The sequence below is a fragment of the Neovison vison genome, chromosome 2 (assembly GCF_020171115.1).
Source record: "Neovison vison isolate M4711 chromosome 2, ASM_NN_V1, whole genome shotgun sequence".
NCBI classification, from domain to species: domain Eukaryota; kingdom Metazoa; phylum Chordata; class Mammalia; order Carnivora; family Mustelidae; genus Neogale; species Neogale vison.
In genome coordinates, this window is record NC_058092.1 from 151,141,063 (window position 1) to 151,164,140 (window position 23,078).

At 49.5% G+C, this 23,078-nt stretch overlaps 1 protein-coding gene and 1 pseudogene across 1 annotated transcript in view; one reads left to right on the forward strand and one right to left on the reverse strand.

The window, feature by feature from the left end:
* NID1 (nidogen 1) overlaps positions 1-20,643 on the forward strand; it is an 83,847-nt gene extending 63,204 nt beyond the window's left edge. Inside the window, exons 13-20 of the mRNA XM_044239319.1 lie at positions 4,178-4,396; positions 6,231-6,403; positions 10,384-10,510; positions 14,248-14,419; positions 15,312-15,469; positions 16,573-16,696; positions 17,359-17,471; positions 18,609-20,643. Coding sequence (XP_044095254.1) covers positions 4,178-4,396; positions 6,231-6,403; positions 10,384-10,510; positions 14,248-14,419; positions 15,312-15,469; positions 16,573-16,696; positions 17,359-17,471; positions 18,609-18,730 — 1,208 coding nt within the window. The 3' untranslated portion in view covers positions 18,731-20,643. The remainder of the gene's footprint in view (positions 1-4,177; positions 4,397-6,230; positions 6,404-10,383; positions 10,511-14,247; positions 14,420-15,311; positions 15,470-16,572; positions 16,697-17,358; positions 17,472-18,608) is intronic.
* Positions 3,909-4,041, reverse strand: LOC122901416 (annotated as a pseudogene).
* Positions 20,644-23,078: the final 2,435 nt, after the last annotated feature.

Below are 23,078 nucleotides of genomic sequence, written 5' to 3' on the forward strand. Positions count from 1 at the left end.
CTGGCAAGCCCTTGCGCCTCACAGGCCACTGGACTGAGGACTGCAGGTCCTCACGGCCTGGATCTCTCACATGGTTGCCTCAGTGACTTCAAGACCTGGCAGCTGGCTTTCTCCAGAGCAGGTGGTAAGAGAGAGAGCGAGTACATCCAAGATGGAAGCCAGAGTCTTTTGTAACCTCATCTGGGAAGTGACAGGCTGTCACTTCTGGTGATACTATTAGTCACAGGGCAACCCTCGGACGTTGTGGAGGGGAATTGCCTAAATATGAGAATGCCAGGGGCAGGAGACTGGGGCCATCTTGGAGGCTGCCCACCACAGCTGCCAGCCTTGTCTGGGGGAATGTAATTGTCTAGAGTGTTGGAAAGTAAGAGGCTGGATTAGTAGCAGATCAAAGAGGCATCTACAAAGTCCTGGCTAGAGTCATAAAGCTCGGTCCTTAAGGGCACATACCACGCCTGCCGATGTTGGATTGCATCTCTTCATGCTCAGCACCCGTCACGCTTACCAGCATGTTGCACAAGCAGACACAGTACACATCTTTAGACACAAAGGAATTCAGGAGATCAGAGAGCAGGCTTCAAGGAAAGATGAAAACATTTAGATAATACAACTTAAGGAAAACTGAGAAACAATTTAATGGACACTTTTTGTTTGTATCATATCGTTTCTGTTTCCCTGTGCACTTTGCTTCAGACAAACCCAGTGTTAGAAAACTTGGATTTCCCAGTGAGAGCTAGAAGGGCTCTAGAAATTCTATAATTCATCTCCTTTGTTTTATAAACAAAAAACATGAGGCCTGAATAATTTTTTGGTTTACAAAAAGTTCCTTGAACTCCTTATGTAAGAGAATTTTCTATGGCAGTTTTTCTCAAAATTGAGTAAGACCTTTAAAAAAAATTCCTATGGTCTCTGCTGTTAGATTATTTTTATTATAGATAAATCCATGTGTGGGGAAGAGCCTCTAGGAGTAGCTGGCCCCTGGTGGGGGCAGAGTAGACAGGAAGAGACTACATAAGGAAGGCCCCCCCAAAAACGAGTTCCTCCACCCTGAGTATATCAGAGGCTACACTAGTTACTTATTTTGGATTAACATGGAGAAAGAAATTTAATCAGGCAAGGAAACGAAATACAAGTGAAGAGATTTAAAAGGTGCTTTTTTTCCCTCTTATTTCTTTTTATCATTTTCCTCTCATTTTCTTAGTCCCCAACCTTGAGAAATTCATCCCAGACTTCCTGCTCGTCCCTGGATAAATATCAGGTCTTGACTGCTTGCTCAGAGCAGATGAGTAAAAAGAATCTTGCCTGAGTTTTCATTTTATCAGGCAGGAACAGGGCCAGGAAATGTGTCTTTATTACCCCTCCCATCCTGCCTGCAATGGAAAATTCCCCATGGAGGGCTGAGACCCTCAGCAGGCGGCTCCCACTGGGGCTGCTCCTGCTAGCCGGGCTGGGAAGCCATCCCAGGAAACCCAGTGACATCGCAGCTTTCCGTAAACACACTTGAAATTCCATATCCTGAGTCCCAATTGGTAGTTTTCTTCTCCTCCTCTTTGTAAGTTCAAGATACAGCAACTTAAAAGTTCCTCTATAAGTTGTAGATCACTTGAGACTCTGTATGTTGGCCAAACACCATGTCAACACAAAACTGTCAGCCACATAAAATGGAGTCACCCCTACTTCCTTAAAAGCTAGGCGTTGTTGACAGCACACGCAATACCAGGCCTGTTCTCTAGTTGGGAAGGCAGCATCGTATACAGACGCTGGTGGAAGGAAACGGAGTCTGGGGGCACCTGGGTGGCTCAGTGGGTTAAAGCCTCTGCCTTTCACTCAGGTCATGATCCCAGGGTCCTAGGATCGAGCTTGCATCTGTCTCTCTGCTCAGCGGGGAGCCTGCTTCCTCCTCTCTCTCTCTCTGCCTGCCTCTCTGCCTACCTGTGATCTGTCTAATAAATAGATAAAATCTTTATTTAAAAAAAAAGGAAACTGAGTCTGTGGGCCACAGATAATTTCAGTGCGTGCGTTAAGCTTGCTTGTATATATCACCGATGACATAACATGTCTGGTGTCCATGAGCTGTTCTGGGCTCTGGGCTTGTGGATACAGAGGGGCTGAGCCAAGAATCCAAAGACCCAGGTTCTAGTTTGCGCTGAGCTCTTTCCTAGTGCTGTGGCCTGGGAACCCCCTCACCAGCCTGAGCCTTGGCTCTCTCATGTGGTATAAAAATGGAGTTGCCTGTTGCATACTGTTCTGGTAGAGAATTAAATGAAACACATGTGAATGGAGACAGTTGATACGGGAGACTTGCAAACCCTGCGTACGTGCCAGACATTGAGGAAGGAACAAATTCTACATCCAAGAGCCAACAAAACCCAGTATCTTATTCTCAAGCAGATGGCTTATTTGTATCTTCACTTGGCTCTTCCTACATCAAATATGTTGTTTGTTTGTTTGTTTTTTAGTATTAGCTCCTAGGACAAAAAGGAAAGCATACCCACTTTTTCCCTTGCCAGGTTCAACACACACTTTCCTGGCCTCACTCACAGCTTCTGACCATGGCAGCAACCCCATGAAGCAGGCTAGCGTGAGAACTGGCAGCATAGACAGAAGGTACTTTAAATAATTGCTGGCAACACGCACACAATGTCACCATGGAGGCCATGTTGCAGTGACAAATGAACATTTGAGTGTGGAATTTCAAATTCCGTCTGTACATGTTGTCCCATCGTATTTCCCTTACTCCTCACAATAATGCATGAGATTAGTTACTGGTGCCACCGTGGTCCTACGGTGAGGAGTGTGGCACATCCAGCATTGTGGACGCGCCCAAGATAACACCAAAAATGGTGGAACCAAAAATGGTGGAACCGAGAGTCGAAAACACTTTTCAGACACAAAGTTCTGTGAAATAGATTATTATGTTACAATGTATCTTATTACTGATACATTATATTAATTAACACGTATTAATATGTGAGTGAGCATATTTATATAAAATTTCTCCCTAACATAACTAGTAATACCCTAGAGTACAGGTTGATAGCTACCATCCCCACAGGCCAAATCTGGCCCACTGTCTGTTTTTATAAATAAAGTTTTATTGGAACTCTCATTCATTTACGTATTAAATTTGGGTTGCTTCCATGCCACAGCTGCAGAGGTGTGGCCGCCCTCCAGCCAGTGTGGAACCAGCTACAGCTCTGCGTACTGGGGGATCGTTGATTCCAGGCCATTTCCCATAGATAGAGAAGGATTTCCTAACCTGGGGATCCTAGCTGCACGGTTAAAAGGCCATGTTTCATGCCAAACACAAGGTCATCTTTGAAAGGAAGCACAGATTTGGAAAATGTGCCCTGGGGTGTTTGGTCTTCCAAATCTTTGATCTCGACTCAGCGTGGATAATCAAGAAGTTTGAGATGATACAAAGGGCGAATTTCAGAGAAATGAAGTCTATTAAAACAAATTTCTGTGATGCCCACCAAGTCATGAATGGATAAACAAGATGTGGTCTAGCCATCCCGTGGAACACTGTTCAGTCATAAAAGGAAATGATACACTGCTGGATCCTACACTGTGAATGAACCTCGAAAACCTGCTGAGTGAGAGCGACCAGGCACAACGGGTCATGTGCCATATGCATGACCGTACGTGTCACATTTATAGGAAATGTCCAGAAGTGGCAACCCATGGAGACAGAATGCAGGTTGCTGGCTGCCAGGGGCGGGGAGGAGGTGGGAGTGGAGAGCATGCTGCTTCTATCTAGGTGTGGAACCAAGGACGGTGGATCAGAATCCCATAGAGGTAGTGGTTCGATGTCGTATCATGACTGTACTAAATGGCACTGAAAGGCTCACTTCAAAACAATGAATGTTCTGTCCGTTTTGCCTCAATGTTTACAAACTGAAAACAAATCGCATAGGAGAGAAAAGAAAATGTAAATATCTTCTTGACAGTGACATCCATTAAATAACTTGATATTTTAATTAGCAATAATCGCGCCTCGGATAAACCTCATTGGCTACGATACTGCCACTGCGCAAAGCTTATAACTTGATATTTTAAATTTTAGAAAATGAACAACACAAAACCCAACGATCAGTTTTCATTAGTCTGTGTCCGCCATGGGGCTCCTGCCCAGCGACCCAGCTGACCGCCTCCCCTGTGCTTGTCTCTGTTGCAGAAATAGAGAAAACCCGATGCCAACTGGAGAGAGAACACATCCTCGGGACAGCGGGGGTGATGATCCCACAGCGGCCTGGCTTGTTTGTCCCTGAGTGTGATGAACATGGGCACTACATGCCCACCCAGTGCCATGGCAGCACGGGCCAGTGCTGGTGCGTGGATCGTGATGGTCGGGAGCTGGAGGGCACAAGGACCAGGCCTGGGATGAGGCCCCCGTGTAAGTTGGAGGGCAGCACTGCACTGGCCTTGGGTCTGAGAAGGGCCTCAGGGACCAGAGTCCCAGTGCCTTTGAGCATCCCTGGGGGTCTTGCCCAGAGCACTGGTGGCTCGTTCTGTCTACCCTAAATCAAGCACTGCTCCGCCAGCCCAGACCCTGCTCCCCCCCTCCCTTTCTGCCCTCTGCACCTCTCTTCTCTTTCTCCCTGGTCATGCACCCACCCCCTCCATCTCCCTATCCCCACCACCCCCCATACCTGTTCTCTTCCTCTCTGCACACCTGTCATGTACCAATGCTGGTGGGACCCACTGCAGCCATCCTGCATGGGTAGCACAGGGTATGTGTGCTGTGGGTCCTCAGGGCACACTCCCTGCAGTGGCCTCCTGGCCTTCCGGCTGCATGCTTTGTGGCAGGCTTGGAAGAGGCCCCCTGAAGGCCTTCCCTGGGAGGTGTGGGGTCGGGAGCAGGGTTGGGGAGACTGAGGTCAGTGGGTCTGTGCTGCTTGGGACCTCTCAGCCTCTCTCTAGGATGGATCCCAGCTCTACAATCCTGCTTCTGTCTCAGGTGTAGGAGATGGTCATTGTTGCACGTAATCAAAATCAAACACAATCAGTCCTTGAATCTCCATTCTCAGTTCAGCTAGTGACCAGCTATTTTCGCAAAGCTGCTAAGAGGCCAAGTGAGTAGGAAGTGGTCTTAATTCATGCAGCCAGCATTAACTGAGCTTCCAATGCTGGGATCAGTGCCTGGGGGTCCAGAAGGGTAAGTCACAGCGCTGGCCCCCAGAACCTGGCGGGACAGGTGAACAGGGGCAGGGCAGGGAGAGGAGCTCACCGAGAAACCCAGAGGCTTATGACATTGATGCAACCAGGTTTGGGATTTAGAAATACAGTGGCTGACGGGTAGAAGCTGAGCTGGAGTGAGTGGCCCCGGCAGGTGCCTAACAGGCGAGCGAATGACCAGCCAGAAGGCCGGCAGGGAGTTTGGAGAGGAGGGATGGATTCCAGAGAGAGAAGAGGTCAGCCCGCCTGGTTCATGTCACTGACTGGTTGCAGTGGGCAGGATAGGCGGGCAGGGGAAAGAAGGGGAAATGGCCCCAGTGAGGACCGTCCGGCTCTCTCTGGTCGGAGAACCGGAGCCAGAGCCCGAGCCCTGGAAGGGCTACATCCAGGCCCCTCCCCCTGTAGCCGGGGCAGCCTGTCCCTCCTCAGGACATTCTCTCGTCCTGGGGGGAGCCGGGAGTCATGCTGGCTTCAGGGGCAGCACTTAGGAGGCGAGGTTGACTCTCGGGGAGAATGGGCCCCTGACCGCGTTCTGTTCCTGAAAGGCCAGGCAGGCTGTGTGTCTGCTCATGGGGCTGGGTCCACGGGTGCGAGCAGGGCCAGCTTGCTCTGAGAGCCCTTCCAGCCTGAGGAAGCCCAGCATCTTCCCCTGGGGTGTGAGCTCCCTGGGTGCAGGGGTTGGGGGGGTGCTGTTCTTGCTGTCCTTTTGGTTCATGTGTCCAAAGCAGGGCAGGAGTGGTTACAGTATTTCTGTTCCTAAGGGAAGGCTAAGCCCTTGCTTTGTTTTCGCTTTCCACGTGACCTTTAATATGAACCTCAGGCCTTGCCTTATCACCTTCACAAACGCCCTTTGTGGTCTTTCCGCTCCTTGTGTTTTTAGAGGTACAGTGAGCATTGTGTGGTTGTACCGTTTGTGGTGCCATGAAGGTGGCTTGACCCCGGGCGAGTGTGTGTGTGTGTGTGTGTGTGCGTGTGTGCGCCCACGCGCGTGCATTGGTGTGTGTGTTCCTGCTGATCGCAGGCCTTGCTCACTGACCTCTCCTGACACCCAGGTTTGAGTACAGTGGCTCCCCCGATTCACCAAGGACCCTCCGTTCCTACCGCTGTGATCCCCCTGCCACCCGGGACCCACTTACTCTTCGCTCAGACAGGGAAGATTGAGCGCCTCCCCCTGGAAGGAAGCAGCTTGCAGAAGACCGAAGCGAGGACGCTGCTGCACGCCCCGGTGAGTGCTGGCTAACCGCCCTGCGCCGACAGTCAGCTTCAGGGACCTGGAAAATCAAGCCCAGGGTCGTTAGACCAGCCCCAGGCCTTGACCCCTGGACTCGGGAGCCTTGGGATTTCCATGGGGCCCCAGTTGTCATCTCTGAATGGGGCCACTTGAGCTGCCCGCCCATCAGGAGGGGATGAGGCAGAAGCAGGAAGGCCTTTCGGAGACCACCGTGGCATCTGACCCCCGGCGTGGGGCATCGCGGAGTTGGTGTCTCATCTGGGTGCCTCTCCCAGGTCCCACCTTGCCGTGCCGAGTTAGTGCGGTGGCTCAGGTTCGGCACATCCGCTCTAGAGCCTTGTATCTGCCCCAAGGCAAAAACAGCCTTCAGCTTTGAGCTTTTCAAAGCATCAAAGATGCATTTTGTGAGCGGGGGACTTTTGTCTGTTCGAGGTTGGACACTTCTTCTTCTTCTTCTTCTTCTTTTTTTTTTTAAGATTTTATTCATCTATTTTTGCAAGAGAGAGAGAAAAAGCACACGCCAGACGGGGTGGTGTATGTAGAGGGAGAAGCAGGCTCGCCGCTGAGCTGGGAGCTCAATGTGGGCCTCGATCCCAGGACCCTGGAATCATGACATGAGCCAAAGGCCGATGCTTAACCCACTGAGCACCGCCCCCCCAGCCTCTCCGGGGTTGGACGTTTCTGAAAAGCCATTTATTTTCATCTGCCATCCTGACCACCCCCTCGGCAAGAAACCTGGCCTGAGACCTGGGGGCTTCTAGCACAACTCGGTCAGGGTTGCTAGGGCTGAGGGAGACCCTCAAGTCCCATAAGGAGTGAAGAAGCTTTTCACAACCTGTTGTCATTACCCTTGATCGGACTATTCCGATCATATTCCTGCCCTACACAAAACCCTCTGATGGGTTCTCCCTTCACCCAGAATAAAACCCAGTTCTTTCCATGGCCCCCAGCCACTTCTCGCACCCCATTCCCTGTCACCGTCCACCTCTGGCCCCCACCAGCTTCAGCCATCCAGCCTTCTGTCTGGTCCGAGACACGCCACACACATCCCCGTCTTTGGGCCTTTGCACTTACCGTCCCCGTGCGTGGAGTCCTCACCCTCCCCAGCACTTGTACAGTGCCGTTCCTCGCCTCATCCTACTTCTGTTGGCACGGCACCTCTCTGGGAAGCTGTCCTGGCGGTGTCCACACTGCTGTCTCCCTGTCCTGCTTTGTCTTTACCTTAGCGCTGCTGGATACGTTATATAACAACATACATGTCTGTATCTGATGAATCTGTTCCCACTAGGAAGTAAGCTCCTGAGACCAGCAACCGCTGTCTCTGTCACGGACCTGCCTGTTTCCCAGTGCTGGGTACTAGAGCCAAAACAGTGCTTGGCACGCGGAGACTGTTTGCAGAATGAATAAGTGATCGTTGTGTTCTTCCGCTGCCTCTCAGAAGCATAAATCTCTTCGGGGGCAATCATCATTCTTCCTTCGTGTCCTCTGGCGCATGCGCTCAGGGTGCGGGAGGGGGTTGAGCCCCCTGTGACAGTCATGGTCGCCCAAGACAAAGGCAGAGCCCCAATGTCAAGTGAGGCTGTGAAAAGCAAAACACTGAGGTAGGACGAGTGGAGGGGAGGGCCCTGAAACAGCGGGATCAACGTTCACCGAGTTCTTTTAATGTATGTGTCTTTGGTGTACTTTTACCTTTTTCACCACTTCACCGCGATGACGTAACCAGCACCCCCATCCACCCTTCATCCCACAGAAACACTGTCCCCATTAAATAATAGTCCCATCTTTCACCAGCCCTTGGCAACCATGAGTCTACTTGTTGTCTCTATGGATTTGACTCTTTCAAATTCATAGGAATCCTATGGTATTTATCTATCCATCCATGGTGTGGAGGTGTTGGAATTTCCTTCCCCCTTTTTTTTTTTAAGATTTTATTTATTTATTTGACAGACAGAGATCACAAGGAGGCAGAGAGGCACGCAGAGAGAGGGGGGAGGCAGGCTCCCTGCTGAGCAGAGAGCCCGATGTGGGGCTCGATCCCAGGACCCTGGGATCATGACCTGAGCTGAAGGCACAGGTTTAACCCACTGAGCCACCCAGGTGCCCCGAATTTCCTTCCTTCTTAAGCTGAATAATATTCATGGCACAGACCGAGCACACTTGGTTCATGCATTCTTCATCGATGGACACTTGGGCCACTTCCACCCGTTGGCTGTCGTGAGCAATGCTGGTGTGAACATGGGTGTACACATTTCTGTTCAAGTCCCTGCTGTCTCTCTTTTTGACCATAAACCAGGCCTGGAATTTCCAAATCATATGGTAATTCTGCAGATTTTTAAAAAATTTTTTGAGGAACTGCCATACTGTTTTCCTTAGTAGATGCACCATTTTACATTTCTGCTGGCAGAGTACAAAGATTCCAATTTCTCAACGTTCTTGTCAACACTTATTATCTTCTGGTTTTTAATAGTAGCCATCCTAATATGAGTGAAGCGGGGTCTTATTGTAGTTTTGATTTGCGTTTCTCTAATGAGGGATAGTCTCATGTTCTCATGTACTTATGGACCATCCGTGTGTCTTCTTTGGTAAAATGTCTCCTCGTATCCTTTGCCCATTTCGTAGCTGGCTGGCTTGTTGTTACAGAGTGGTAGGATTTCTTTATATATTCACTTTGCATTTCTATAGATATTTTATAGTAAGCTTGTTTCTTCCAAAGGGGGAAAAAAGCCTGCTGGGATTTTGATCTCGATGGCACTGAATCTCTAACTCTGTTTAGGAAAAAAACGATATCTTAGCGATATTAAACCTTACAATCCATTAGACTAATTTTTCTCTTCATTTATTTGAGTCTCCTTATTTTCAGTCTGTGATGTTTTATAATATTCAGTATAGTATCTTACATATTTAAAAATATTTGTTCTTAAATATTTCTGTGCTATTTTTTTGGTGCTATTATAAACATTACTTACTTTTTGCTACTATGTAGAAATACCATTATATATTGACCTTGTGCCCTGCAACCTTGGACTGAATTCAGTTGGTAGTTACAATAGAGTGGTTTCACCTCTTCCTTTCCAATATTTCTGTATTTTTTAAAAAGATTTTATTTATTTATTTCAGAGAGAGAGTGTGTGTGTATGCACATGTGCACAACAGAGAGAGAGAGAGAGAGAGAGAAAGAGTGAGTGCATGAGCAGGGGAGGGGGGCAAAGGGGGAAGCAGACTCCCCGATGAGCAGGGAACCCACCTCAGGGCTCAATTCAAGGATCATGATCTGAGCTGAAGGCAAACACTTAACCGACAGAGCCACCCAGGTGCCCTATTTGTGTCTTTTTTTTAAAAAAGATCTTTAGGTAGGTAAAAATTTCTTAGATATATAAAAAGCATTAGTCATGAGAGAAACAATAGTAAATCTAAATAAATATTTTAAACTTTTGTTTTTGAAGAACACCATTAAGAAAATGAAAATAAAACAAAAACAAGAAAGTGAGAAAACAAACTATATAATGAGTGGAAATATATATACACCTACACACACATACATATATATGTATAATGCAAAAGATTTTCATCCGAACTACATAAAGAACTCCCACACCTCAATAATAAACATTTTTAAGTAGACTAAAGACTTGAAGACACTTCATTAAAAAAGGTGTCCATGGGGCACCTGGGTGGCTCAGTCAGTTGGGCGCCTGCCTTCAGCTCAGGTCACGATCCCAGGGTCCTGGGATCAAGCCACACGTTGGGCTCTCTGTTCAGTGGAGAGTCTGCTTCTCCCTCTCCTTCTGCCCCACCTCCTGCTTGTGCTCACTCTCTCCCTCCCTGTCTCTCTCTCACTGTCTGTCAAATAAATAAATAAAATCTTAAAAAAAAAAAAAAAGGTTGTCCAGATGCATGTAAGCGCATGAAAGATTCCCATCGTTGGTGACTCAGATGCTAGTGAGTGGCCATTCTTATGCTGTCTGTGCTTCCAGGATAAAGTCATCATTGGACTGGCCTTCGACTGTGTGGACAAGATGGTTTACTGGACCGACATCAGTGAGCCTTCCATTGGGAGAGCCAGTCTGCATGGTGGAGAGCCAACCACCATCATTCGACAAGGTGGGCAAGAAAACACCACTCTCCCTTCTTGGTTTGGCTTCTGGCAGCCCAAGTGGCTCTTGGGGAAGAGCAGAAGCGTGTGTGGTTTCATACAGGATATAGGGATTTGAGTGGGGCTGGGTTCTTGGCCTCAACACCACCCTTTCCAGCCTTCTCTAAAAAGTCCTCCAAGGACTCAATGAAATCGTGAACACCTTATCTAGGATTTATTGCTAGCCTAAGAAGAATAAAATTAAAACTGGCTGTTGAGCCTAGAATTGATTCTCAGAATGTCTGCCTTATGGTATATGCTCCATTAGGCAGCTGCATCATAAAGTCAGGAGGATTACAAGCATATTGGCAAACATTATCCCTGACTGATAGTTGTCTCTTCCCAAGACAGTTTTCAAGTCAGAAGCTATCACTTAAACCTGTGACATCACGGTGGGGGGGCCTTTTCTCCCTTCCCCCCATGGCACTCGCTCAGACCGCCTGTGACCGAGTACAGCAGAGCAGGCTGAGCTTTCACAGGTATCCTTCCAGTTTTAGTTGCATCACTGATAACACAGCGCATAACACTTTGGCACAGTCCACCCCTCAACATTTAACCTCGATTCCTTAACTTAGAGAGGTCAATTTAAGTCAAGGACTCTGTGCGTTGTTGTAATGTCTACTTTCAACAAGTCATGACTATTTTATGTGGATATGTTTTATCAAGATTATAAAGACCCAAGGACCTGCACAAATTCCCCTTTACTGAAAAGGTCAAATGTTACATATTGCTAAGTCAGTAACTCCTCCGCTGGCTTGCAGGTATTTTCAATCAAAAGACGCTGTCGTGGGGCGCCTGGGTGGCTCAGTGGGTTAAGGCCTCTGCTTTCGGCTCAGGTCATGGTCCCGGGGTCCTGGGATCGAGCCCCGCATGGGGCTCTCTGCTCAGCAGGGGGCCTGCTTCCTCCTCTCTCTCTGCCTGCATCTCTGCCTACTTGTGATCTCTGCCTGTCAAATAAATAAATAAAATCTTTAAAAAAAAAAAAAAGACGCTGTCGTGCCAGTGACAGGTCTTGTATAACATCATCTTGCTTCCTCTGCAGAGCTCTCAAATCGAAGATACACCTTCAAAATGTTTGAGCCTCATTTGTTCTTTCTTTCAACTTAGGGTTGAATGTTGCTTTCCCAACTTCCAATTTAATATCTCCGTAAAAATTGATATTCTGGAAGGTTCCCTGTGTCTGTGGAACAGCCTGTGCGGCGATTTCCTTTGTTTTGTTCTGTTTTATTTTTTCCCTTCCTTGGCTCCTTCACAAAAGCCGATGCAGCAGGAGCCGGAATCAATATGAGGTTGAGTTAAACACGTCTAGCTTCGGACATAGATCTCACATCCTTTTCTAGAAGTCAAGGTGCTGCTTAAGTAATGTCTGCCAGTTTTCAAGGTTTGGCGTAATGAGCAGAATTTTGAAAATGCCTTTTTGTGTCTTCTCTCTCTGTGTGTGTTAAAAATGTTGCTGTTTTCTTTGGTTTGACTTGCGAACCCAGTGGACGAGGGGAGTAGGTCATCACTGCTATTTCCTGTTGCTTCTGGAACTAATAATCATCCAAGAAAGCTTTAAACTCAGTAAGAAACATTCCAGGCAGAAGTCCACTGGGAAAATAAAGAATGAAACTAGAATGTGACCTTTGTAGAGGAAAGATCACTGGGGATAAATTTTCCTTTATTTAAAAAGAGAGAAAGAAATTTCCACGTCAGTACAGGTTGGTGCCTTGCTAGTGAGTGAAGGTAGAGTGGGGAGCTCTTCTTTATTTCATGCTGTCCGAATGCTAAGCATCTCTCTCCTTCCTTGAGTTAAACTAACCAAATATCTTTAATAAGTCTCGTAATCTGTTCCTTCTTGATGTAAGCAGTATGGAAAATACTGCCTTGCTGTCTTGCCTTCTTCGCCCTGACTGCACAGTAAAGGGTGAGGTTTTCCAGACCCTTCTTTGGCATGATAGTTCAAGAGGAAGTATTTTCCCGGGTATATCTGGGTGGCTCGGTTGGTTAAATGACTGCCTTTGGCTCTGGACTGGGTCTCAGGGTCCTGGGATCGAGCCCCATGTCGGGCTCCCTGCTCAGTGGGGAGCCCACTTCTCTCTCTCCTGCTCCCCCTGCTTGTGTTCTGTCTCTCACTGTATCTTTCTGTCAAATAAATAAATAAAATATAAAAAAGAAGAAGAAGAAGAAATATTTTCCTGGTTGGAGGAGGAAGTTTGATTGCTCTTGGGTTTGAAGTCGGGACCAGAGCTGTTCATAAGGAGACAAAATGACACAGGGTTTCTGGGTGCCCCTGGGTGTCTTGTGAAATAGTGCCATTGAACAGCCTTTCTTTCCCCCTGACTCTTCTGTGTGTCTGAGTGCACCAGTGTCACTGGCAGAGGACGTGCTCATCCCAGATATACCCCAGAATGAGTTATTCTGGTTTTTGTCTGAAAGACACAAGAGGTCTGCAGAGGTCAGTCTCGCTGTCTTCTCCTCTAGGGATATGGGAAATATTGTAATACCTCACAGATCTCTACTTCTGGTTTGAATAATAAAAACCTTGTTCAAGGACTATTCCTCATTCTTAATAAACTTGCCCTGGCAAGGGTCCTTTCCAGGGGGTGGGGCTTTGGTGTTTCCAACGTCCAGTCAAGGTCATGTTAGGCGCCCAGGGAAGGCTGCTGAGAGAGAGCTGAGGGTCTGAACCACTTACCCATTGACAAAGGAGCACATGATTCCTCAGATGCTGGGGGAGGATTTCCTCCAACCCGGATTCCTTGGGTTAGGGTAGCTCCATCCTGGACCACTTCCCCTGTTGGCTTCCAGCCGTACTAAGTGACCTTCAGCTCTCAAATCAGTAAGAGGACAGAATCCTAAGTGACAAGTAAAACCCTGGATTGGGATCTAATGTTTAATTTGCTTTTATACATCGTCAGGGAATCAGTGCAGCCTGGAACTTGTGCTGAGGTTAGACGGGCACTGAAGGCTCGTACTGCAGCCGGCTTGCCGTGTGGCAACCCTGGCTGCAAAGTCAGTCACTGACAAGCTCGTAAGGACTCTGGGAGTGTTCCTTGTGATCACCCCTTCTCTGTACTTCTAATACTTGCAGAAAAGAAATAACAGCTATGATTTCTTGCTATTACTTCTCTGAGGTGACCCTTTTCCCCCAATAACTAATGACTAAGGCAAATCTGTTTTGTTCCATCTCTGGCAGTTCTCCTACCCCCATGGACTCCAGCCACCCACAAGTACATATAGTCCACTTCAAGCCGTGTCCAGTCATGTGCTGGTCCCTCTGTCTGGCAGCCCTCAACTAGGATCTTTGCCTGGCAAGCTCCTACTGGTCCTTTGGGAGCCAGTTTCACGTGTCACCTCCCCTAGAAATCCTTCCTGGGTCTCCCCAGGCTGAGTCCGGTGTCCGCCTCCACGTTCCCATAAAATCAGAACTCCATCTGAATTACGAGAGCTTACAAGCTCCCGGAAGCCAGGGCCACAGCTGAGGTGTGATAGTGGGCTTGGTTCCCAACGTGGTACCCAGGGTAGGTGTCTGCCAAGTCCATGAGCCACATTTTTTAATTCATCACTTTGAATGTTGGTTAACTTATCACAACGAGCATTCCACATTCTCTTTTGTTTTCCCAAAGTCCAAGGATTGAACACTGTGTGAAATAACACCGAGTAATCAGAAAAACCGAATCTCGCCTGCTGAAAAAAAACAGAAGTGTCCTGTGTTTGGTTCTAGATCTTGGAAGTCCAGAAGGCATCGCCCTTGACCATCTTGGCCGCAACATTTTCTGGACGGATTCTCACTTGGACAGAATAGAAGTTGCAAAGCTGGATGGTACTCAGCGCCGGGTGCTGTTTGACACCGACCTGGTGAACCCCAGAGGCATCGTGACCGACTCCGTGCAGGGGTAACCTGGTGTCCATCTGGGCGCGTCTAGTCTGTTTGCTGCTGCTCTTTAACATAGTCTCAAGCGTCAGTCTCTAACTCTGACACTACTCTCCTGACATGAGGGCCTCATAGGATGAACAAGTCCCAGTAGGTGGCTTAGAGATATGCACAGGGAAACGCCAGGACATTGATCCCTGTTCCCCGCGACTATGGACTTGATCCCCTGCTGCACCTCTAAGTCTTTTAGGAAAGGGCTCTGTAAGTCGGCAGCTCAGAAGTTGGTTATTTCCCTTTGAGTTGAATGTGGATCAGTACCTGAGTTGTACCAACCCTGGAAGGGTATCAAGCAGCATAGATATCCCTGGGGCTCAGGCCAACACACCATGGGCCCCCAGAAGACCCCTTCCCGGGTTTTGTCATCCCATCGATGCTTTCTCTCTTGCTCCCTACAGCAATCTTGAATCTTACACACAAGGCCCCTCCGTGCCTTCACACTTTGACCCCTTCCCTGCGAGGCCACATCCCTCGTTCTGTGGCCCCGTGCCCACCTCCCTCATGGCCGGTGCTGTGCCACAGCAGACAGGAACTCCCACATGTTTGTCTCGGTTGTGGTGTTCTGTCTTGGGCTCTATTTTTGAACTGCTTTCAGCAGATTAACATGAGATGGAACATGTCAGTTGTGTTGAAGGGAAGGGAAGTCACCAGTAACAGAGTATCCAAATCCAAACAAAGAGCCAAATCCAAGTCTTCTTGCAAAGGACCTGTCTGAGCGCCTCCAGACCGTTTTTGCCATCCCCGTGCTTGAACGTCTGCTAATGTCTTCGTTGTGGTTTCTTTTAAACCTGCTTCCGTAAACGTCTCACCCACTGTCGTTACTCCCCTGCCTCTTTCCCTTCCTTTTCCTCTTCTAGGAATCTTTACTGGACAGACTGGAACAGAGATAGCCCCAAAATTGAAACTTCGTACATGGATGGGACGAACCGGAGGGTTCTCGTGCAGGAGGACCTGGGCTTGCCTAACGGGCTGACGTTCGATGCCTACTCGTCTCAGCTCTGCTGGGTGGACGCAGGTGACCCAAAGCCCCAGGCCTGACTCCTGGGGTTGGAACAGTGCTTTATTTTTCCTTAAACTTTTATTCTTACCCACAGTGGGCTGGTGTCTGTAACGGGGAAGACAGTGTGAGGGAGCTCTTTTATTCCCCGCCCCCCCAAGAATTGCTTCCCATCTTTGCTCTGCAACGTATGGTTTCTCTAGGCTTGACGCTCACTGTCTAGGGCGAGTTCTCAGTCTTCTCCGTCGGGGGTTAGCACCTCTAGCCCGCAGGCCAGGTCCAGCCTGCCACCTGCTTTGGTACCACCCGGGTCTTATAAATGGTTTTTACATTTTTCAGTGTTACATTTTAAGAGGTTACATAAATGCCTCTGCCGTGTCCTCAATTTTGCCTCTTGGCCCACAAAACCTAACTTAATTACCATCTGGCCCTTGGAGAAAAAGTGTGCTGACCCCTGGAGCCTGTCCTCATCCTAATGTTATCTGTTACGCAATTCATGGCTTACATTCCTCTCGCTTGCATCTGTCCCTCGGGGCACAGGCAGGACTTGGAGCCGAGGAAGAGAAAAGCATGCGGTCTTGCTTTCCGCTCCAGCCCTGGGGTGTCCCTCAGGCCAGGGATGTGGGCGGGTGCTGCATAGGGAAGCAAGGTCAGCCGTCCCCCACGTGTCTGTGGAGCTCCTGCGCTGTTCGCAGCTATCAGCTGCCATGGAGGGTGGGGGGCTGGGAGGAGGCCATCTTGTGACCCGAGCAGGGGCTCTGAGGGCCAGGAGGGAAGGCCTGGGAGGGTTCAGGGGGGCAGGGACTTGAGCAAGATCTGGGGAGTGTCATCAGTCCTACTCTGTCCCCAGGCACTCTGGGAGTGGGTGGAAGCAAGGAAAGGCCCCTTGGCTCCAGCCACGTCAGAACCAGATCTGGGTGCTCCCCACCCCCCACCTTAGAGGTGGGGATTGACCAGGCAGAGAGAAAGCTTTCCACTGTCAAGAAGAGCAGGTCACATGTGTTCTCCAGGATCTGTCATCGTCATGCTGACTTCTCTCACCCTTGCCCTCCTTACTCATAGTGACACAAAGGGGCCGTTTCTCGTATACACAATGAACGCCTTGTTTTCGCTCCACACAGGCACCAGTCGGATGGAGTGTCTGAAGCCTGGCCAGTCGGGCCGACGCAAGGTTCTCGAAGGGCTCCAGTACCCTTTCGCGGTCACCAGCTACGGGAAGCATCTGTATTACACGGACTGGAAGACGTATGTCAGCAGGGGCCGGGGAGGTGGCCCTGCCACCCTGTCTCTGGGAGGCCAAGCTCTCCCTGGGGGGGGCTCTTAGCATGACCTTCCAGCGTCCAGAGATGCCTGCCCTCTGCCTCGCCCTTCCAGTTGTCAGGAGAGGAGGGTGAAGGAGTTCAGGGGCTGAGGGTGCCTTGGGGGCAGGAGGTGCCGTTTATTTGTCTGTTTGCTCCTGGATGGGCACCTCCTCAGACTTCTGGAGCATGTCTGTTCTGTCCTCCTGAGCTGGCCCAGGGACCCCCGGCAGGTGGGCTCCATGCCCCTGCTGTGCCCCTACTTCCTTCTAAGGCTGCAGTGTTCCCACAGCCCCTGCTCCCACCCTTTCCTGCACAAAGGAGGGGTCAGGCCACGCCAGCGGCAGCAGCCAGGGCCATCTGGAGAGAAAGCCATTTTCCCAGCTTGGAATTTAGAGCTGAGGGGAGAGCTTTGCTAAGCTTTGTCCCTTTTTAGGCAGTCAGAGAGACACAGGCTTGTCCCTCCGCAAGAGGAGGAGGGGGGATGGCTGGGAGGAGCTCAGGCCAACGTGTCCCTGTGTGGTCTCTGGTTTGTCCCCCAAACCACAGAAGACAGAAGGTTCAAGCCAGCCGATGTGCCTTTAACTTCCGCCTTTTGGTGTTCCGCAGGAATTCCGTGGTCACCATAGATCTTGCGATTTCCAAAGAGACCGATATCTTCCAGCCCCTCAAGCAGACCCGGCTCTACGGAGTCACCATGGCCCTGTCTCAGTGTCCTCAAGGTAACCCACGTGGGCTCTTCCTGTTCAGGGGCTGGGAGGGCCCTGGCCTGCAAGCCCACAGCCCCGGCCGCTACCTATCAGGCCCCTCGCAGCCCTGACCACCAGGCAGGAGAGACCCCGTCCCTTCCATCATGGGTCTTCATTATTTAGTGGCTGAGCCAAGTGGAAAATGCTAGGGGACGAGGCGGGGACAGTGGACCAGGGGAGGGAAAGCGCACATCTCTGGCTGGTCTAGAAGTACGTGGTCTTCGGGTTCCAAACAGGAACATCCGTGTTACCATCTCTCCTGCTTTAAAAGTCCGTCCGTGGGGCACCTGGGTGGCTCAGTGGGTTAAATCCTCTGCCTTCAGCTCAGGTCATGATCCCAGAGTCCTGGGATCGAGCCCCGCATAGGGCTCTCTGCTCAGCAGGGAGCCTGCTTCCTCCCCCCACCCCCGCCTGCCTCTCTGTCTACTTGTGATCTCTGTCTGTCAAATTAAAAAAAAAAAAAAAAAAAAAAAAGTCCGTCCGTGGGGCCCCCCAGCCACGGTACTCATCGCTGCTCCTAACAGCCCCAAACGCACCCAGGGAGGTTCATGCCAGAGCCGGGTGCCTCGCACACGGCAGCCCTGCGTGCTCAGGCTGGGTGCTCCTTCGTTCCCTTGTCCTTGTAGCAGTTCCGCGAGGCGGGCACCAGGCTTGTGCCCATTCCATGCATAGGGAAAGCCGAAGCTATGGGCCAGAGGTGCGCGGCTTACAGAGGCACGGTGGGGGCTGAGCTGGGCAGCCTGGCTCCAGAACCTGCTCTCCCCGATCTCGTCCTCCCCAGCTCCCACCGTCACACCCCCTCCCCCTGGCCCAGTGCAAAGCCGAGGGGACAAGAGAGACACTGCACACTTTGTGCTTGGAAATCCCAGTTGCGCGTTACGATCTAAATCAGAGAAGCCTTCCCAGGTCCCGTTCAGCAGCTTTGGTGGTAAATCTGCATGGTCCCCGGCTCAGGAACCTCGAAATGATAGTCTTGCCCACCTGGCAAATCCTAGTGAGGATTCCCTGTTCCTGCAGCAGCCACGTGCTCGGCCCCCTGGAAACCAAAAAGGGGGCTCATAGGGGGCTGCTCTCTCAGGGGGCTGTTGAGCTGATTTCTGCCTTTTCCAGGTCACAACTACTGCTCAGTGAACAATGGTGGCTGCACCCACCTTTGCTTGGCCACCCCCGGAAGCAGGACCTGCCGTTGCCCTGACAACACGCTGGGGGTCGACTGTATCGAGCGGAAATGAAGACGAGAGTGCCTCATTCCCTCTGGACATATTCAACACCCTGCTTGAAAGGGTCCAGACTGAAAACTATCTGACCTGGTGGCCACCACGCCCAGGTCCTACCCAGCCTGAGCCCCAACAGTGTTCCCCTCACTGTCCCCCGAAACATAAGCCTTGGGCTTCTGGAATGGGAAAGCCTCTTCCCCTGCACACAGAAAACCCTCCCGAGGGAGGACTATATGCCCGTACCAGTGCTCTGGAACCTTTCCCCAACTTCGCACCCCAGTGGTGAGGGGAGCCTCCCCAGGCCTGAACTGCCCTCTCCATGGCCTTATGAGCTCAGCCTCACTCTGACACACCTGCCATCCTGTTATCTCCCTGACACACCAGCCAGGGCCACCAAGGCGAGCCTGTGAATGAAGGAGGGCGTTACCCCTCCCCCTCTTTGCCCTTGGTGCTCTGATTTCCCTCCCCACACCCCTGGCTTTTCCCTGAGTTCTGTCCCACCTGAATCCTGCCCAAGACCCCCATCACAGTGAGCAAACCTTGCCCCTCGATCAAAACCCACCCTGTCTTAGGGCTGTGTGGACACTTGCGGGCCGTGAGGAGCAGCCCCTCCCAGAAAAGTGACTGGCATTTCAGAAGTAGCCTCTGATAAGCAAAGCCTTCAGTCAAGAGTATCTGGTGGTAGGAATTTCAAGGTGTGGAGTCAGGTGCTTGAAGGTAAGGATTGTTTGGAAGTGTTTCCTTGAGTTACACCAATGGTGACCAGCATATTCCTCTTTGCGCAAAGCACTTGGATCCCAGCATCTGGTCTCTTGAGTGGCCTGGCCCGTGGCTGGCACCGATCCCCCATCCCTCACTTTAGGCATAGCTGGGGGCTGGTATGCCTCCCCCAAGTTGATGACCTCCCCCTAGACCTTCCCCACCCTCCCTCGCCGGTGAGAGCTGACCACCAGTCACCAAGAGCTCACTTCTCCTTTGTCTCTCCCTCTGCTCATGGTCTTGCTGGCAGTCTTCTCATCGAAGAGGACCAGATCGTGTATTTATACCCCTGACCCAGACCTTCGATTGCTCATCGGTGTCATTAAAGGGACCGCTGCCCTCTGTCATGCTGATGTGTTTAAAAACATCTCTAGGCCAGATGAGTAGCTAATGTTACCTTTTATCAGTTGTTTCCCAGAGTTGCAAAATAACAGGAATTTTTAATTGAAAGCTGGACATCAGGTGTCAGAGTCAGGAAAGGTTAGGGTAAGGGAGTAGCAAAGGCACAGTGGAAAGGTCTCACAGAGATTGGTCAAGAGGAAAGAGTAGAGAGGGCTATTTAACAACAGCAACGAGAAAAGCTCCTTAATAATCCCAAAGAAAAAATGGTACCTTGTGCCAAAGAACACTTAACACTTGAGGACATGGAAGAATTTGCTTGTTTTTCCCCTTGGGGCAGAGATCCTTGCCCTTATCTGCAAAGCTCAGCGAGCTCATTCCTCCCCGCCCACCCCTCCCCACATTGTCCTCATCTGCTTCAGCAACACGGTGGCGCCTGGACGGGGAAAGAGCCTTTCCCTGAATAAATGGAGTTTGTTGTGAGAGCCAAATATATCCCCCCGAATCACATGATTTGGGGAATACATGGGTCTTTTATCCAGCTCAGCTCCCTGAATTAGTTTTGCTTTTTTTTTTTATGTATTTATCATTCCATATCAAGCCCTCTATATCAAATGTTTGTCATGATTTTGTATAGTGTTTATAACTTTTATTCATTTTACTAGATTCATTCTAAAAGCTTCAAATGGTCAATTCTTAAACTGTGGAACCCACTAAAGGTGCTTATTAACTGTTTCCCCAGATTTATACAAGTATTGGATGATTCCTTAAGTTTACAGTTGTACAAATATCAGTACAGAAAATTAAACAATTTTTTTTTGTTAAAAAAATCTTTATCTTGTTTGAACGAAAGAACTTACTGTTGGGTGATTTGTGATGAGGTGATAGCTGTTTAATAATCTGAATATAGAATTACTGTATCCAGCAATTCCACTTCTAAGTCTACAGCCGAGGGAATTGAAGTCAGGCTCAAACAGCTACTCATCCACCAGTGTTCACAGCGGCATTTTCTTATAACGGAAGGTAGAAACAGCCCAGGTGCCACTGATAGACGAAAGGATAAGTAAGTGTTGTACTCCTGTGGTGGGACATTCGGCCGTGAAAAGGAAGGAAATCCCAGCACGTTGCAGCATGGATGTAATCCAAAGTCACTGTGCTGAGTGAGATACGCCAGCACCAGGAGCAACTATTACCCGATTCCATGTATGTGAGGTCCCTCGATTAGGCAAGTTCACGGAAACCAAAGGTAGACTCGATGTCACCGGGGCTGGGGGCAGGAGAAGGGAGAGAAATCACTTAATGGTTTCAGAGTTTTTATTTAGGGTCATTGGAAGAGTTTGGGATGTAAACAGCATTGTGATACTCGATGCCACTGAAACGCACACTCAAAAATGGTTAAAATGGCAAATTTTATCACATGTCCCATATATATATTCTACCACAACTTTAAAAAATTAAGAATATAATATATATTCTTAATATATATTAATTAATTATATATAAATAATATAATATATATTCTTAATATAAAATAATATACCAAGAACTGTTAAATGTGCACTTTATCTTTTTTTTTTAAGATTCTATTTATTTGACAGACAGAGATCACAAGTAGGCAGAGAGGCAGGCAGAGAGAGAGTTGGAGGCAGGCTCCCTGCTGAGCAGAGAGCCTGATGCGGGGCTCGATCCCACGATCCTGAGATCATGACCTGAGCTGAAGGCAGAGGCCTAACCCACTGAGCCACCCAGGCACCCCTAAATGTGCACTTTAAATAAGTCAATTGTATGGCATGTGAGGTATACCTCAGTATAGTTCTTTTTTTTTTTTTTTAAATCACTGTAATTAAAGAAAGAAAAAAAAAGCTTGTGACCGAAATTGGCCAAGTGCTGATCACGTGGTAGTTGGCTACATTCAAAAGATTCCAAGATTCTGGTCTGGATACTTCTGTGAAAGGACTTTGCCGATAGAATTAGTTATAGTTATTAGTTACCTATAGTTATTAGTGACCTAAAAACGGAGATTTTTATCCTGTACACTGCAGGTGGGCCCTGACAGCCAGAAGAGAAAGGTAGAAGAATCAATTAAGGCAAAAACACAAAGCAGGCAAGATGAGGCTGAAAGATAGGAAGGATGCCACTGGCCATCGGGTGTCTTCAGAGTGGAGCAAGGCAGTTACGAGCCAGGAGCAAGGTTACCTCTACCGGCTAGAACAAGTCCTGGCTCACAGTCAGCAAACAGACTTCAGTCCTACAACCACAAGGAACAGGTCCTGCTACCACCTGAATGGGCCTGGGAGAGGATTCTTCCCCAGAGCCTCCAGGAAGGGGCAAGGCCCTGCAGATCTGGCAATCTCTACTTTTGAGTGTGTTTGTCTGTAGTTTTGTTTAAAAAAAAAAAAAAAAAAGATAAAAAGCTACCTCATAATCATCTCACATATACTTGCATCCAGTTAGGATAAAATGTTACAGCGTAACTGGTAGGTGGGGCTTGTACAGGTGTACACAGAATGTACTCAAAAAGCCTTGTTTGTTCCGTAGCACATTTTGGTTTGCAGATTCGGAGCCCTGCGTTGGCAGAAAACTCACTCTAGGGGGATTCGAGTTCCATGTGGTCATTTCTTAGTCACTGTGGGTTCAAACTCAGTCATATCCAGGAGTCCTTTTGAACCCCCTCCTTCCTCAGGGTTCTCCCCAGACCCTTATCTAGACTGTCTACAGCTTGCGGACCGCCGCTTAGGACGCCCCGAGGCCAACGCCCCCCAACCCCCAGTCTCAGGCTGGACTTCAAGCCGCAGTGGCGGTGGCTGTGTTTGGCGGCTCATTTTACAGCGTCTCTCTCTGTGAGTCTTGGGGTGTTGGGTCTTGTGGTCCTCATGGGTCACTCTGCAGCCTCCTCACCCCCGCCCCTTGGCCGACAGGGGCTACGGTGTTTCCCTCGCCACTAGTGCAGAGGGGTAAGGTGCAGCTGTCCCTCCATGCCCCAAGGGGGACAGGGCAGTCAGTGGGCTGCCCCCTTCTTCCTTTCACCCCACCCTCTCCCTCGGCTCTGAGCCCCCCGGGGGCTCCTCCACGCACGGGCGTGGCCTTGCACTTCTCTTCCTGCTTATCCCTTGTTCACCAGCACCCCAAGGACATCCCTCCTGGAAATGTGCAGAGTCTCCGTGGCCAGTCTCTCAGGGCGGGATGGAGAGAGAAAGGACATCTCAGAGGACATCGCCCCAGATGATCAGTTTACCTAACACATACACATGCATAATTCAAGAAT